General features: G+C 38.7%; 1 protein-coding gene across 1 annotated transcript in view; it reads left to right on the top strand.

Moving 5' to 3' along the window:
- Positions 1-16,233, top strand: part of DBX2 (developing brain homeobox 2) — a 40,266-nt gene extending 24,033 nt beyond the window's left edge. The window contains exons 3-4 of the mRNA XM_027093515.1: positions 9,543-9,730; positions 15,570-16,233. Of these exons, the coding sequence (XP_026949316.1) occupies positions 9,543-9,730; positions 15,570-15,902 (521 nt within the window). The 3' untranslated portion in view covers positions 15,903-16,233. The remainder of the gene's footprint in view (positions 1-9,542; positions 9,731-15,569) is intronic.
- Positions 16,234-17,677: the final 1,444 nt, after the last annotated feature.

The following is a 17,677-nucleotide window of genomic DNA, read 5'->3' on the forward strand; positions in this document are numbered from 1 at the left end:
CCTACATGTAAAAGAGTGAAATTAGAACACTTCCTAACACCATACACAAAAGTAAACTCAAAATGGATTAAAGACCTAAATGTAAGGCAGACACGATAAAACTCTTAGAGGAAATCATAGGCAGAACACTCTATGACATAAATCACAGCAAGATCCTTTTTGACCCACCTGCTAGAGAAATGGAAATAAAAACAAAAATAAACGGGATTTAATGAAACGTAAAAGCTTTTGCATAGCAAAGGTAATCATAAACAACATGAAAAGACACCCCTCAGAATGGTAGAAAATACTTGCAAACGAAGCAACCGACAAAGGATTTATCTCCAAAATATACAAGCAGCTCATGCAGCTCAACATCAAAAAAACAAACAACCCAATCCAAAAATGGGCAGAAGACCTAAATAGACACTTCTCCAAAGAAGATATACAGATTGCCAACAAACACATGAAAAGCTGCTCAACATCACAAGTCATTAGAGGAATGCAAAGCAAAACTACAATGAGGTATCACTTCACACTGTCAGAATGGCCATCATCAAAAAACCTACAAACAATACTGGAGAGGGTGTGGAGAAAAGGGAACCCTCTTGTACTGTTGGTGGGAATGTAAATTGATACAGCCACTATGGAGAACAGTATGGAGGTTCCTTAAAAAACTAAAAATAGAATTACCATACAACACAGCAATCCCACTACTGGGCATATGCCCTGAGAAAACCGTAATTCAGAAAGAGTCATGTACCACAATGTTCACTGCATCACTATTTACAATAGCCAGGACATGGAAGTAACCTAAGTGTCCATCAACAGATGAATGGATAATGAAGATGTGGCACATATATACAGTGGAATATTATTCAGCCATAAAAAGAAACAAAATTGAGTTATTTGTAGTGAGGTGGATGGACCTAGAGTCTGTCATACAGAGTGGAGTAAGTCAGAAAGAGAAAAATACTGTATATTAACACATATATATGGAATCTAAAGAAAATAAAAATGTTCTGATGAACCTAGGGGCAGGACAGGAAGAAAGACCCAGACATAGAGAATGGACTTGAGGACATGCAGAGGGGGAAGAGTAAGCTGGGACGAAGTGAGGGAGTAACATTGACATACATACACTACCAAATGTAAAACAGATAGTTAGTGGGAAGCAGCCGCATAGCACAGGGAGATCAGCTCGGTGCTTTGTGACCACCTAGAGGGGTGGGATAGGGAGGGTGGGAGGGAGACGCAAGAGGGAGGGGATATGGGGATATACGTATGCATATAGCTGATTCACTTTGTTATACAGCAGAAACTAGCGCAACATTGTATAGCAATTATACTCCAATAAAGATGTTTAAAAAAAAAGAAAGAACACTAGAAAAAATAAATAAATAAATAAAATAAAACAGCATAGAGATGCCACAAGTGTTCTTAATAAACATTGGTGTCTCATTGGTGATAAATCTGAAATGAATTTCTTATTTTCTTATTTATGATGTTCACTGTATTGGCAGCAAATAATAATGAAATGGTGGATTTAGGCTTTCAATTAAGAATATTACATAAGTAATCATGATACCAAGGAACAGTTAATAAGACTTACAACTGCCCGGTAAGCTTTTTAATTTAAGGCATTTACTAGATTTTCTTTTCTTCTTCTTTTTTTAATAGGAAGAATGATTTTATGCTCAAGCATTTAAGTTTTTTTCCATTTGTACGAAAGAAGGAAAATGAACTGTTGAAGTAATTTTCTTTATTTTGTATTTCAGTTCGGATAGCCAAAATTATGGTTTACACTAAAAATTTTAATAAGAGATGAAATCAGTGGCCCTCATCATTGTTTCACAATGTTGACTTCACTCTTTCTAAAAGGTGTAGAATTAGAGCAACACATCCTCAGCTAGCAAGTGAAATACCATTTTGACTGTTAACATGATTCACTTGTTTAAAATTGATTTAGTTTCTCTTGTTAACCTTTTAGATTTATGATTGACTTGTGGCACTGTGGAAACAATCATTCATCTAGTGCCCTTCTCACATATAATAAATAGTTTAATAGGGTGTTTAAGCACAATCCTTACAGTGGGGAAAAATTTAAAGGCAGTGGTAAAAGTTCTCCTCTCCCCCAAAGCAGTGTAAGGAAAATCTTTGGTAGTATATCCATAAGGTTCTTTTCAAAATAACATACTTCATAAAATGAGATGGAAAATTGTAGACGTTATGCAGAGAATGACCTTAAGGAAAAGACTACATGAAAATGTATAGGAGTCTTAATTTTGTAGAATAGCTAATTGAATTAATGAGAAAATGATTTCGTTTTGTCTTTGAGTACCCAACTTGAACTTGACCTTTCAAGAATTTTATGCATTAAAAGACAAAGTTTAAATTTGGAGCAGCATTATAAAAATATGAGTGAGGAAATATTCTTCTGGGATAAATTGCTGTCCCTTTTTCTTGGGAGGTGAACTTAGATTCTGCGTTTTGAGATCATTTTACTATCTTCCCTTTCTCATTAAAACTTAAAAGAACATAGAATACTCTCCAAATTTGAATTTAGGATTTTGTTGAAGGCAGCAGGGAAAGGACCTTATTTTTATTACTGTAGGTTCGTCCTATGAGTGACACTGTCAAAGGTGGCAGTGCTCTGATGGGTCTTCTTACCACCTGACCTGGATGTTTCCTGCTCTCAGCTGGAGCAGTGAGTGGGCTTGGGGAACTGATCAAGACCTATGGAAATCCATAAAAGGCTGCCTGAGAGCTTCTTTTATAAGGATTTATCTTTAGAACTCTAAGATTTTCAGAGGGATGCAGCATTTTGTGCTAACAGAGAAAGAAGCCTAATTATTGTGGTGAAAACATAATTGTGTATGTGTGATAAGTTGAACATAGGTTTTGACTTCTCAATAGTGAAGGGAGATAAATGACACTTGGTCAACCAGGAAGAAAGTTTAAAGGAGTCAGAGACTCGAAGACAATAGATTTTCCAAGTTGATGGCTCTATTCAGCAGTTCCACAGTGGCAGTGAAAGTATTCGAGGGTCGTTCCTGGAATGGGGTTCCCTTTCTCCCCAAATGTTCATAAGTAGTAGTAGTAGCCTACCTTGGGGTAGACAGAGGCCTATCTACTGCTGTGTTTCTCTATTGCTCTTCGCTGCCCCCCACCCCGTACTGTATCATTCACACACAGCACACCTCTGTTCAAAATGCCCTTCACAAGGCACTGCACACAGGGATTCCCAGGGGGGTGTGGTACATGGGGGCTGTCTCAGGATGCAGGGAATTAGGGCTTTGTAAACTTTTCTATACTAGGTCATTCTGCCATTTTAATGACTCTCCCTACCTCCCGACCTCTTTCCCGGCACATTGGTAATTTTCACAATCTTCGGTATAATTTTAAAGAGCATTGATTGGCCTCACTCTGCTTGGGTGTATGACCTCAATTGCACAACTTATCTTTCCAGAGCCTCAGTTTCTTCCTGTGGAAAATGGGGATGATAATATGTACCTCTGGGGATTGTGGTAAAGATTTCATGCCATGCTGCCTGTCGTTGCCACATACATCAGCGCATGTTGAGCCCCAAATATATATGGAAGCCACATTATAAAATAATAATAATGATATTCGCAAATTAGCAGAGCCTATAGCACCTTCAATTGGCGGCCCTGTCTTTTCTACTGCGTGCCTTAAACTCTGTTCCTTTTCATTGTTATTTTTATTTTATTTATTTATTTACTTATTTATTTATTTTATTTAATTAATTAATTTATTTATTTATTTATTTTTGTCACCTGTAAGTTTCCATATAAATCAGAATTTTGTCATGAATTTAGGAATAATCAGAGGTGTTTGTTGCTTATAACTTTTCAGTAGCTTCTGAGAGATTTTTGAATTACCAACAAGTTCTTGAAGTCACTATGTTTCGCAGGTGTAATTGAGCCCATATTCCTAGATTTAGAAGGTAGGAAGATGGTATAAGGTAGTTTATGGTTAGATCCAGAGACAGCCCACAAAAGACTCATGGGGGAGACAAGGAGAAGAGCATCAGTGGTAGAAGTAGCATCTTGTCACATGCTTCTTGTAGGAAACTGAGCCACCTCCGTTTATGAAAACAAGCGCAATTTGTGTATTGAGAGCAATGCGAAGAGAAACCAGGCAACTAGCAAAGAAAGGAAAAACGGAATCTTCTTTATCTTTGCCATGGTTTTTGCTTGTTCAGTGGTTGTATTCGTGTTTCTTATAGGGCACCGAATCCCAAAGACCAGACCCAGGAGTTAACCCTCTGACCTTCACAACCACTCCAGCTCTGTCTTTCAGAGACTGAGGTCTGCTTTGTGTGCACGACCCTTCAACGTTAGCTTTTACCATGTTGGTGAGAATAATTTATCTGTAGATCCCCTTGACGGGACTCTTCTTTCTCTTCACTTAAACATAACTCAATAGGAAAACCTGTAGGTTCCTATTAAAAGTCATAGGGGCATTTAAATGTGTTACCCCATTGTTTTATGTAAACATGTAGATCTTGGTGAAGAAGGGGTGAAAATGAGTAAAATCATGATCCCTATGTATAAAACCTCGGCTTAGAAAAAAATGTAGGCAGATTTTTTTTTTAAACTAGCTTTATTGGTCCAAAAATTTGTTTGTATTTCTATACAGATTTAAAAAGTTGTATTATAAAATAGATAACCCACAAGGACCTACTGTATAGCACAGGGAACTATATATACTCAGTAGTTTGTAATAACCTATAAGGGAAAAGAATCTGAAAAAGACTATATATATAAAACTGAATCACTGTGCTGTACACCTGAAACTAACACAACATTGTAAATCAACTATACTTCAATAAGAACAAAATAAAATTATTTAAAAAAGGAAAAGGTTGTATTAGCTCAAAAAGTATTGGCCTTTCTAAAATACTAAGTTGGTCAGGTCCTCGAAAGGCTTTCCTCTGTGGCAAATTATCCCTTAGATTTGTTTCAGTCACCCCTGGCCCTAATCTACCTCCCAGCTAATGTCCTGTGTTCTTCCCGCTCATCCCCTGCAGTCTGGAAGTTCCAAACTGTGTGAGATTCCTAGATTTACCACGTTTCACACTCGTCCTCACCCCACTCATGCGTCTGCAAATGTCAGTCCCTCTCTCTGCCCACCTTTGTCAAGATGGCCAGCAAGAGGAATTGCTGGTCTTTTGGCAGCTCTCTCTCTCAGGACTCACTCTCTTGGCCTCCAAGACTAAGTGGCTTCTTATCTGGTGCTTAAAAGCTTCCTATGTGGTGGTCTGCGGGTGTTTATCTCACTTGTACCTCGGCTGTCTCTGTTCTTCTCGGACCTCTCCTTATCAACTGTGAGCATCTGTGAAGGATGGAGTGGATTCATTTTCAGGTGTCACTCAGCGACGACTCAATCACTTGGCCAGATTACTCCCCAAAAGGTTACTACAACGTTTGCTTGTTTTCCTTAGAAAACTGAGCCAGACTTAAAATATAGAGTGGAGGTGAATTATTTGTCCATAACTCTACAACAGTATCCTATCTTAGTGGGGTATTTTTGCCTTTCAGTCTTTTTTCTCTGCATTTTTACTTAGCTGTGAGCAGAGTATGTATCTTAAATATCATACATATTATAATGTTTTTTGTTTGTTTGTTTGTTTTGCTGCTGCCTCATCTTCCTAGTCATCATCTTTAGTGGTTCTTTACAATTTCACCTAGTAGATATAGCATAATGTGCTTATGCATTTCTTTAACTTTGGATATTTAAGTTTCTTTCCTAATTTTTAGTACATATGGCTTTAATAATGGTAGATTGTATACAGTTACAAATTAAGAATTCCAGATCAAAATAGGAAGTGAGAAGGGGATGCTGGAATCTGAGGACACTGTTGCCAGGTTGTATAGGAGATGCTATATGGTCCAGGCTCACAGACTGACCCAGGACAGGGAGCAGAAGCCCATAGACACAGGCAGGAGCTCTGGCTATGTTTATAAATGTTTCTTTCTTCCCATTCTTGACCCATCAAGAAAGAGTGTGGGGAAGCATAGAAAGGAGCCAAGAATTTGGATTTAGAAGGTCTTGCTATCACTGAGATCTGTGTCCTTTGTGCTGCTTTGAACTTAACTGCTCTGAACACTTCTTCATCCGTACAGAGGATGTCTGTGGCATATGATTCTTATAAGAATAAAATGAAATTCAACAGGGGCAAGTGAAATAGATTTGAGGGATCCTTATTGTGGGCTAGGCACTGGAAATGTTTTGTGCTATTTCATCAAATCCTTAAAGAAACTCTGAAAATAAACTGAAAGAGTAACTCATTCCAAGTGCTGAGATCCAAACCCAGTTCTTCCATCCTCCAGAGACTTTTGTCCTGAGGCTTCCTAGAGAGACACCATCTCACGAGATGAATCTGTGATCTGAAATAGTGCAGAAGGGCCAATTCCATGGTCTCTATACAAAGGATAGTTCAGAGAAGAAAAGTATTTAGAAAGATATGAACATATTGAGATGTTTATACTATTTTTATTACTGACAAATATTGCATAAAACGATTCAAATCTCTAAGAAATAGTGAATCCAGGTGCCAAAGCCTGACTTCCAGCTATGACCTCGGTGTGAGAGAGGCAAAAATAATTGGTTCTGTAGATGGAGAATTAACCAAGATCCCATGAGAGGATGAATGGGAAGGGCATCAGTAAAAGTAGACTTTTGTAAAGAACTGGGCTTGATTACATCCCAGGGGCTCTGGCATTTCTATGGAGATGCAGGTGTTACAGACCTGGAAGAAAGAGGGAGAGGCCAGTAGTTCTGGGAATGTCAGGATGAATCAGAATGAGGCACAACCCAGAGCTGAGAGACTAGCTGGGAGATATTTACAATCTTTTAAACAAATAGGAAGGGAAGCTATTATATTACAGAGGTAAAATTGACGAGATTTATCCGCTTATTGACATTTTTCTTCTAAAATACAAGTCAGATTGTGTCAGTCCACTGTAGGGTTAAGAGCATTTGTTTTGGAATCAATATTCCTGGGTTTGAAGCCCTAGCCATGTGACCTTGGACAAAGTTCCGTAAGCTACCTAAGCTTCTTTTTATTCATCTGTGAAATGGGAAGAATAATAGTAGCATTCATGGCATAGGTAGGTTGGGAGGATTAAATGAAATAATGCATGTCAGCGACTTAACATAGTAAGTATGAGTGCAGAGGAAGTGCTCAGTGTAGGTTTATTATTATCATGTCACACCCTGCTTAAACATATTCTATTGGTCTTCACTAACTATTGGGAAATGTTCCAAACCCTTGTAGTCCTCTATGGTCTGGCTCGATTCCACTCCATAATCTCTGTGCCAGAGGTCTAGATGTCTTCAACAGCCTGTCAGATAAGAAGCAAGTTAGGGCTTCCCTGGTGGCGCAGTAGTTGGGAGTCCACCTGCCGATACAGGGGACACGGGTTCGTGCCCCGGTCCGGGAGGATCCCACATGCCGCGGAGCGGCTGGGACCGTGAGCCATGACCACTGAGCCTGCGCGTCCGGAGCCTGTGCTCTGCAGTGGGAGAGGCCACAACAGTGAGAGGCCCGTCTACCGCAAAAAAAAAAAAAAAAAAAAGCAAGTTAGGTGAGGCTATGGCAAACTGGGGACCACATGCTCCATCTAAAGAGGGCACCTGCCACTCACTATGGTAGATCTCTGCTTTATGGGAAGGTGAGCCTAGTGTGGTTACCTTTGAAGAGATGTTGGAAACCTGGACTTCATATGAAACCTCCCAGTTATTAAATGTAAACAACTAACTCAGAATTTTTAACCAACACGCTAAACAAAGCCCGTCTGCAGGCTGGATACGGTTGCCAGCTTGCACCCTGTGTTTCATGGCCTTCCAAGGCCTTGCAGACTGCTTACTTTTCCTTGGAGAGACTTTATTCCTTTGTGCTTCAGTGCTTTGAGACATGCTAGTCACTCTGCCTGGATTGGCCTTGGTTCTTTCTCTCTGGAACTGAATTGTCCTTTTAGACTTGACTCAACCTAACTATTTTCTCGAGCTCATCACTTCCTTTTTTGTGATGCCAGAGCACTGTAGGGATCATTCTATTTCAGTACTTAAGACATGCATTTGCTTTTTTATTTAGAAATAATTATCAAACACCCAAATGCATACCAGATACAGTCGTACACTGGAGTCCCTGCTCCTCTGGTGCCTGTATTCTGGAGTGACGTTCATGTATTGGTCCTCCCATGAGAAGGTGAACTCCTTGAGGGTGGGGACCATGTGCCGTTTGTCTGGTTTCCTCAGCAGATACCCAGTGTATTAGTGTCCTCTTGCTGCTGTAACAAATGTCCACAAACCTCATGTCTTAATACAAGCTTATTATCGTACAGTTATAGAGGTCAGAAGCCTGAAATGGGTCTCAGTGAACTAAAATCAGTGTGTCAGCAGGACTACATTTCTTCTGGAGGCTCTAGGGGAGAATCTGTTTCCTCGCCTTTCCAGTTTCTAGGGCATTTCTTGGTTCATGGCCCCTTCCTCCATCTTCAAAGGAAGAAGTGTAGCATCTTCAAAACTATCACTATGACTTCCTTTCTTGGTCTCCCTCTTCCACTTATAAGGACCCTTGTGATTACATTGGGCCTACGTGGATACTCCAGGATACTCTCCTAACCTCAAGTTCAGCTGATTAGCAACTGTAATTCCATTTGCGACCTTAATTACCGCTTGCCATATAATGTAATATGTTCACAGGTTCTGGGGATTAGGACATGGGCATCTTTGGAAAGGACATTATTCCTCCTACCACAGCTTGGAAGCTGAATAAATGAATAGTGAATGATGAATGAAACTCACAGAGGGTGGGAACCAGTGTTGTGCTAGCTGCAGAAAGGCAGAAAAAGTAGTAAATGTCTCTTCCCTGAAGGAGTTGATGATCAGCTGAATCAGGGAGGGGGTGATTGGAGGTCTTCCAAACCTTCCTTCTCAGTTTAAACATCTCTGACTCTTGCAAGCTTTCCCTGACATCCCAGATGAAGATTAAGCCCATCGTTTTGTGCTCCCGGTGCACCCTCTTCTTAGGAATACTTCATCACACTTGTGATGCTGATTCAATAAATGCCTCCCACTTGATTTTATAGGTAATGAGTACGATAAAACGTACGTCTTATTTCTCAGTGCGTAGTATTGAGAGGAGTGCCTGGCATATGGTAAGTGTTCAACAGTTTGAGACAATGAATGAATGAATAAATAAATGAAGAATTAGAGGAAAATTAAGTATTTAAACCACCTACTAGTTCTGCATTGGAGCTTTGTAACCTGGGACCATGGACTTTCTGACATGGCATGCAAAATTGGGAAGGCAAGCATATGTACTTTTTTTTCCCAATGGGGAGCAAAGAACATTTATCAGATTCTCAGTGGAGTCCATGACCAAAAAAAGGTTAAGAAGCTCTCTAAATGTGCAGAGTTCAGAGATGAGATAATTTGGCCATGGTACAGAGAAGGAGGATATTGTCGTGGAAAAGACAGATGGAATTCTCCCTACAGCTAATGGGGCTTTTTGTATCTTTTCTCCCCTCTAGGAGAAGAGAGTGTGCTGCCTCTTCTGACACAGGAATCTAATTCCAAAGCTCGGAGGGGTATTTTAAGAAGAGCTGTCTTTTCTGAGGACCAGAGAAAGGCTCTGGAGAAAATGTTTCAGAAGCAGAAATATATCAGCAAAACAGACCGAAAGAAACTTGCCGTCAACTTGGGACTAAAGGAATCACAGGTACTAATGAGCAGGAAGATATCTACTGCTCCTGATTTCTGAAGGAATCCAATGATATCCATTCATTTGGTAACTATTTGTTGTAGTAGGCATAGCACTGGACCCTGAAGCATTATTGAAACGACTTGCATAATTTTTTAGTGGGTGGAAATATATGTCACAATTCCTATTTGGAAATCGGTCCCTTTGCTGAAGAGGTCTAGGTTTTCGCCTGATTAATTCTTCCCAAATGAAGAGAAAAGCGAAGGCTTGTGGCATTTACATCATTACATTGTTTGCTCTGTTTTCAGAGAAACAGGTTACATAATTGCCTTCAAAAGCAGGAACCAATTTTCCTGTCTTTTTCTTCATTTCCAGTCCAAAATCAAGGCATGAATGAGTGACTCATAAATACCTCTTAACAGATTTCATTATTTTGCACTGTGGGCTTATGTCAAGTACAGTCAAGTAGTTTCACATTTGCAACCTTTACAAACCTTTCTCGTACAATGATATTTCATATAATTTTGAAAGAGACTTTCTAGCCTTTTGGGAAGTACAGCATACTCCATTTAAAGATTGGCCTACTTATAAATAATTAACAGTATAAGGCACTAGCATTTTCCTATTTAATCCCTATTATAATCACCATATGAAATATCCCCATTTTCTAGATGAGGAAATGTAGAGAGGTAAACAGAGGTCCAGTGTCACAAAGTGGAGCTGCTTTGGAACTGGGCTCCCACTCCAGGCAATCTGACTCTGGAGTTTGCATTCTCTTTAACCTGGAGCCACCATGTACAGTTGTGCAGGATGTTCACAAGGCCATTTGGCTAAGAGGGATGGCAGCAACTGAAATGCAGCAGGTACTCTGCTTGTCAAACTGACTTTCCAGGTGCAAGGCTCCTTCCACCTGGAATCTTTGAATCAGCATAAAGGCCCTGAAGGGCTAGCAGAGGCTCTGTGTTAACCACCATGCTCTACTGTACTTCCCTCAATACAAATGACCTGGTTTCTAACTTTGGATGTTATTAAACTAGTTATTTTTGGATGAAACCCTTCTTAACCTTGCTTCCTTTCCCTAGGGAAGTGATCTGTCCCCCTGTCCCCCGACTTTTTATAGTCGTAGGAAGCAGTACGAGGTGTGGTAGAGGATAATTGACCTAGATCAGCCAGTCTGTGTTTTCCTCGTGTGTGGGACTAATGAGCCCATAACCTTAATTGACTGCTCTGTGCCTCAGTTTCTCACTTTAAAAACAGGGACAAATATAGGAATTCTGTCTATGTCACAGAGCAATTTTGTGTCTGTGACAGACAAATCAATAGGTATATCTTGGTGGTCTATTGTGTGTAAGACACTGTGCTAGGTAAGAGGGAATATTGATAAATACTGATTAAGATAACACTCCTTGGACCCCAGGAATTTATACAACCAACTGGGAAAACAAAGCAGAACCTCATGAACGGTTAGATAACAATATGAGACATTAATATAGGAAACAGCCCCTGGTAGGTTAGATATACTGCCAAATAATGGAGCTAGATCAGTGGTTCTCCTAGAACTTATGTATCTCTCTGGAGCCTTACCCTAATCCCCATCTCTGGAAAGGATGGTCATAGGACTGGTTCCTATACCCCTAGGGAGTCTAGTGATGGGAATTACCTGATCCTCAGAGGAATTGCTGGGCCTGAGAGAGGATCACGTGGGGGGCTCAGTGGGCCTGGCCTGCATGGCATTGGTACGGGTAAGACACACCAGAGTCAGAGGGGAGAAAGTGTGCAGGTTTGGGAGGCTGGGGGATTCTGGTTGAGTTGGAACTTGAGGTAGGTGTTAAAAGATCAAAAGTGGCTGGGATTGATCTGACAGTGCTCTGGGAAAGTGTGAAAATCCGTTATAGTACATAGCATCTTCTTTAAAAGGAACTGTTGAAAAGGGAATGCAGCAAGCCTATTAAGGACTATTTATGAGGCCATGACCATAATATTTCCACTCTGAGATAACGAACTGTTTCCATATTTGTATGTTATCTCCCAGTTGTTATCCATAGGCACATAGTTTTACATAGTCGATTATATAGTTTTTAAAATTCAAGTGCCTCAGGAATGAATGCTTTTTGCCTTATTGAATTTGGCGAACAGCTTGGAAGTAATTTAACGTTTTCTTATTTGCATGTACACTGTATCTAATTATACAGTTACTACATGGTATTTATTACGGTAAATTCAAACAAAAGGGAGATTGGTAAAGTTAAAAATGAAAACATATCTGTTCCCTTTCCAATCCAACTCTCTGGTTACTACTGTCATTTATGTATGGCTCTTGTTTGAGTTTATTGGCATATCATGTATTATTTTTAAAATAAACTTATATGTGTGTCATATATGCACAAACATAAAAACACAGATACTTTCATAATGACTACTATGTGCCCTTACATTTGATGTTATTTACAGATAATAAAAGTAGCTACTTCTGCTATTTCTGTTTTACAAATGAAGAAGCTGAGACCTAGAATCGTGTATATAATTTTAAATAAAAATGGCATCACACTCTGCATCTATTTTAACATCTTCTGAAGGATAATACAAATCACTTGTGTAACCAGCACACAGCTCAAGAGGTAGAACATTGCCACCGGGCCAGGAGCCCCCTGCCTGCCCCCTCCCGGTCACTACCTTCTCCTTCCGAACTTTGAACAGCATAGATTAGTTTTGCCTGTTTTTGTGCTTTATATAGATAGGATCACTCAGTACACCTTCTTTGGTATATGGCTTCTTTCACTTACCATGTGTTTGCGAGATTCATCCACGTGGCTGTGTTGTAGCAGTAGCTCGTTTACATTCATTGCTGTGTGTATTACATGGTATACCAGGGTTTATCCATTCTAATGGTGGGTGTTTGCATTGTTCCCATTTTGGGGCTATTAGGATTAATGCTGCTGGCAGTGAGTATTGTTTTGCCCTTTGCTTTTTCTTCCCCCACTCAAATGGCATGGGATACATCCTTCCATGTCTGCATACACATTTACTTCATTCTTTTTTAGTGAGTGTCTCAGAGCAGACCATGACATGGATATACTGTAATTCACTTAGCCATCCTCAGCTTTAAGTTACTTCCTAGTTTTTACTGTTGCATATCTTTATGCACTTTAAAAATATTTCTGTGAGATAGGGAACTAGGAGTCGGATTTATAAGTTAAAGTGTATGTACATTTTAAGTTGTGATCAATTTAAAAATTCCTTTCCAAATATTGTATCAAGATATTGAATTATATCAAATTTTACTCTTACTAATAAGTAGTCCTTTTTTTGCAATCCCTCCACTATTTAAATTTTTGAAAATGTTGCCAACCTCATGGGCAGTTGTATCTGTTATTTTTTTCCTAATTATCAGAACTCGGGAATCTTTTAATCACTTTACTGGTCATTTTTCATCTGAATTTAACCTTTTCATGGCTGCACCATTTTTTTTTCTATTGTCTTTTTGTTGATAGATATGCAGCAATTACTTTGGCTGTTAATCAAAATATTTGGAATATTATGGTTTGTAACATTTTCCTGTTAACAGCTGCCACAAAAATCCCCTCCAAGTTTGTGGCTTTTTTTTATTGTGGTAAAATACACATAACATAAAACTTACCATTTTAACCTTTTTGAAGTGTACGATTCAGTGGCATTAAGTACATTCACCTTGTTATGCAGCTGTCACCACCATCCCTCTCCAGAACATTTTTCATTTCTCGAAACTGAAACTCTGCACCCGTTAAACAATGACTCCCCATTCCTCCCTCCCCGCAGGCATCAGGCAACCACCATTCTACTTTCTGTCTCTGTGAATTTGACTACTCCAGGCACCTCATACAAGTGGAATCATACTGTATTTGTCCTTCTGTGACTGGAATATCTCACGAGGCATAATGTCTTCAAGTTTCATCCATGGTGTAGCATGTGTCAGAATTTCCTTCCTTTTTGAGACTGAATAATATTCAGTTGTATGTATATACCACATTTTGTTTATTCATTCATCCATCAGTGGTCACTTGGGTTGCTTCCACCTTTTGACTAATATGAATAATGCTACTGTGAGCATTGTGTGTACAAATATCTCCTTGAGTCCCTGCTTTTAATTCTTTTGGGTAGTTTGTGGCTTTTTCATATGCTTGTGGCATCTTTATTTGTACAAAAACTTCTCTTTTTTTAATGTAGTCAGATCTAGTTTTCCCTTTGTAGCCTTATTTTTTTATGTCATGCTTAAGAAAACATTCATCTCCCCAAGACTGTAATGATCATCTCTATATTTTCTTCTAGAATTTTTATAGTTTTGTATTTATGTTTAGCTGTTTAATCCATCTGGAATTTGTTTTTGTATTTGTTGAGAGGTAGAAATTTTATTTTATGATTTTTCCCAAATATGTACATTTGTCCCAATGCCACTGATTATGAAGAAACTCCTTTCATGATTTTTTTAAATTGAGATATTACTCAAAAAATTTCTGGATATACAGAAAAGCTAAGAGGAGAAGAAAATAATTAATGTGATGAGAAAGACAAAAATCACTAATGGCAACAAATAACTGTCTTGGTGAAAACCCATTAGAAATAGTTGGCAGGCATTCTGGGAGTAAATGCCTACTGCAAATAATAAATGAGTTTGTGAACAGAAGCAAATGCTCTGCTATGTATGCATTAGGACTGGTTTCTTGTGAAAAGCCTGAATCACAGGATTACAACTGAGATGGCAGTCTTTCGGGCTCAGCTGCCTGTGGTAGGTTTCTTTTGTAGCCATTTTGGACATTGCCCATCACATTGAAAGAATGAAAGAATTGTTTTGCCAATCTGGAAAGACCATCTCAGGTAGAATTTTTTACTTCATTGGGAGAAATATCTGGTTGGTACACTTTAATAATTACTTCTTTAGGTAAAAATTTTCCAGTTTTTGTTCTAAAACTAGAAAGCTACTAAAAAAGGGTGCAGTGTAATGCACAGGAAAGCAATGTGATTGACTATCAGAAAACCAGTTGTGAAGTTTCCTGCTCAGGCACAGTTGACGACACAGTCAGAGGGAGGTTAGTAGTAAAGAGAGACTCAAGTGGGGTGGGGGAAGTTACGGCTCAAATTAGAAACTACCATCATAAGCACTTTTAGGTTAATTACAATCAATTGTTATTTATTGAGCCTAATTCTTCGAGTTTGATAAATCCTGGAAGTACTCGAACTTAGAAATTGTACAAAGCCTGCAATTTATCCAAGCATTATAAAATGTAATCTTAATTGAGTCTCCAGAAGTTTCTGATGAGGTCTGAATGTTTATAAGAGCCTCAGCGCTGGAGTGGGACTGTCACGGATTCTAGTCTAAATGCTTCTGTTTTACTAGCTATGTGACCTTGAACTGGTTCATTGCGTTGAACCTCAGTTTTCTTACGTGTGAAATAAGGACTTCTTGCAGTCCTTGTGAGGATCAAATTGTATAATCCACGATGAGCGCCTGGCCTGACACCTGGCACAAAGTAAACACTCAGATGCTATTACTAGTCAATAACATTTCCTTTGGATAAATAATTTAGCACAGACTAAATGAGATTTTAAAATATCGAAGAGAGTTAAATCAGTCTTGAAAGATGTCTGACTTTCAGGATGTCAGCAGCTTACCACAGTTGTTTTGTTTCGTAAGTGTGTGGAGATGCTGTACTAAAGTAATTTCTCAGATACTTCTGAAGTAAAAAGCCACAAGGACTTTGCTAGGCTGGCTCTCAGGATAAGGTATTCTATGGAAGGCACAGTGGAAGAAATTACAGTTTAAAATGCTGAAGTGAAGTAACGTGATGTAAGTGATCATTTTGTCCAATTACTTTATCAATAGGTGAAAATCTGGTTTCAGAACAGAAGGATGAAATGGCGGAATTCCAAAGAAAAGGAAGTGCTTTCCAACAGGTGTATCCAAGAAGTAGTCCTTCAAGAGGACCCCCTCTCAAGATCTGCTCTGGGTTTCCCTTCTCCATGTCCTTCACTCTGGGAAATCTCCCAACAGCACTCGAGTCCAAGATGGAGGGAGAATTCACCAGAACCATCAGAGAGACTAATCCTGGAGAGTCCAGGGGCATTGGCCCCAGAAGCAAAGTCACTGCAAGGTGCCTTATATTTGTGTTCTGAAGAGGATGCCAGAGACAAGGGTGTACTTACTGGCTCAGTGTGAATGGAAGCATTCTGCCACGTTAACGTAAAAACAGTTAACTATTAACGTTTGGACTCTTAAGCCTGCTAGCTTGTGTCTCATCAGTGCCTAAAACCTAACACCTTTGGAGTGAAGCATGGACTAATGTTTTAGGAAACCTCTCCAGTGTTCTCTTATTTGGGTCCTAGACTCAGACTTAATTTGTAAGTGGAACAGAATCTCCCAGAAAGTACGATGGAACTGAAAAGAACGAGAATAATGGTCAGCTCAGTCCTTACTCTGAATATGTGTATATATGCGTGTGTCTCTATGTGTATATATATAAATATTCATTAAAATACATTAGTAGAAATTAGTTTCTCTCTAAATAGTGCATTGAGCAAATTGACTTCCTTTTATATGAAGAAAAACCAACGATGACTGAATGTTTTTAATTGTTTGAAAATTATGTGAAATTTGGACTTCAGTACAAATTTTCATATCAAAAGAACATTTTTAAAAAACTCTCTACTTTCTGGTTTCTTTCAGTATCCAGATGTAAGTGATTTTTAACAGCTCAGCTCAGAGATCCTAATCAAATGAGCCACTATTAGATACATGCACTGAAAGTATGTATTTAAAATTAATCCAACAAGCAACTAGAAGAATTTCTGAATGTAACTGTTAGTACCTTTAATTTCCAAGGCTCTGGACTTTATCAGGCTATCAGTGAGGGAGGGACCCATTTAACTAATGATTATCATTTGATCTCTTTTCTGTAAGGATGGGTCTTAATCAGGGTCTGCCAAATAAAATGCCTTTAAGGGCCTGTCAGGTAAATAGAGGGCATGACTCACCTAAAGATATTTGAGTTTAATAATTTTGAAATACTGTGTTGGCCAAAGAAAACATCTGTGCCAAGCAGTTTGTGACCTCCAACCAAGACTTACAGAAGTGTCACAGTTCTTAAAATGTTCCCAACTGGGCTTCGAAACCCGATACTGATGGGATCTATAGTGATTTCTGTTTGCACTTTTAGTTATAGACTCAATTTTCCATCTAGGTGGTATGCAGTGTATATTAGGTTATTTTTATGTATTAACAAAAACATCACCACAGATGTTTTATGTTTCTTGAGTACTCTGAAATAGTATTATTATAAAATTGCATTTCTGGTAACGATTTGCTTAGTTCATCTAGAATTTTTTATTCCAGGTCCAAGAAAAAATTATGTTTCACTTTGAAGGAAATGAGGCAGAAAAAGGAAATGATGTGGTTTTGAACTAGGTTGTTATTAATCTGTGGACAAGAAACATTAGTAGAAGTTCATGATGTGGAATTTTGTTAGAAAGCTGCATAAAGAGAGTAGCTTCTAATTTGCTTACGTTCTTAGCTATAGACTTTGAGAGTTTAGAGTTTTAGCAAAGGTAGTATTTCAGATGATAATGTTTTTTGTCAACACCAGGGAATTGTTTTGTATGAATGGAACTTGATTGGGTGTATGCTAGCTTATGTCTTTATCACAAGATCAAAAATCATCTCAGATGAAGATTGTCTCAGTCCCTCTTTGTGGGAAGCAGAGGCAGGGATCTGCTGACAGCAATTTAAATTTTAAAACCTGTCTTAAAATGATTTATAATACGGTTTCTTTTCTTTGTATAATGTTAACCTCATTTACATTTATCAGGTCCTTTCTGTGTGCTGGAGACTGCTAATAAGCCTTTAATGTGGATTAACTCATTTAATCCTCGTGACAATAACCCTATGAAGTGTAGGGACTCTATTACTATTAGGATTCTTGTTACTCAGACAAGGGA

Source organism: Aethalodelphis obliquidens, unplaced genomic scaffold (genome assembly GCF_003676395.1).
Source record: "Aethalodelphis obliquidens isolate GAN/ISIS:26980383/991018 unplaced genomic scaffold, ASM367639v1 scaffold84, whole genome shotgun sequence".
Taxonomy (NCBI): domain Eukaryota; kingdom Metazoa; phylum Chordata; class Mammalia; order Artiodactyla; family Delphinidae; genus Aethalodelphis; species Aethalodelphis obliquidens.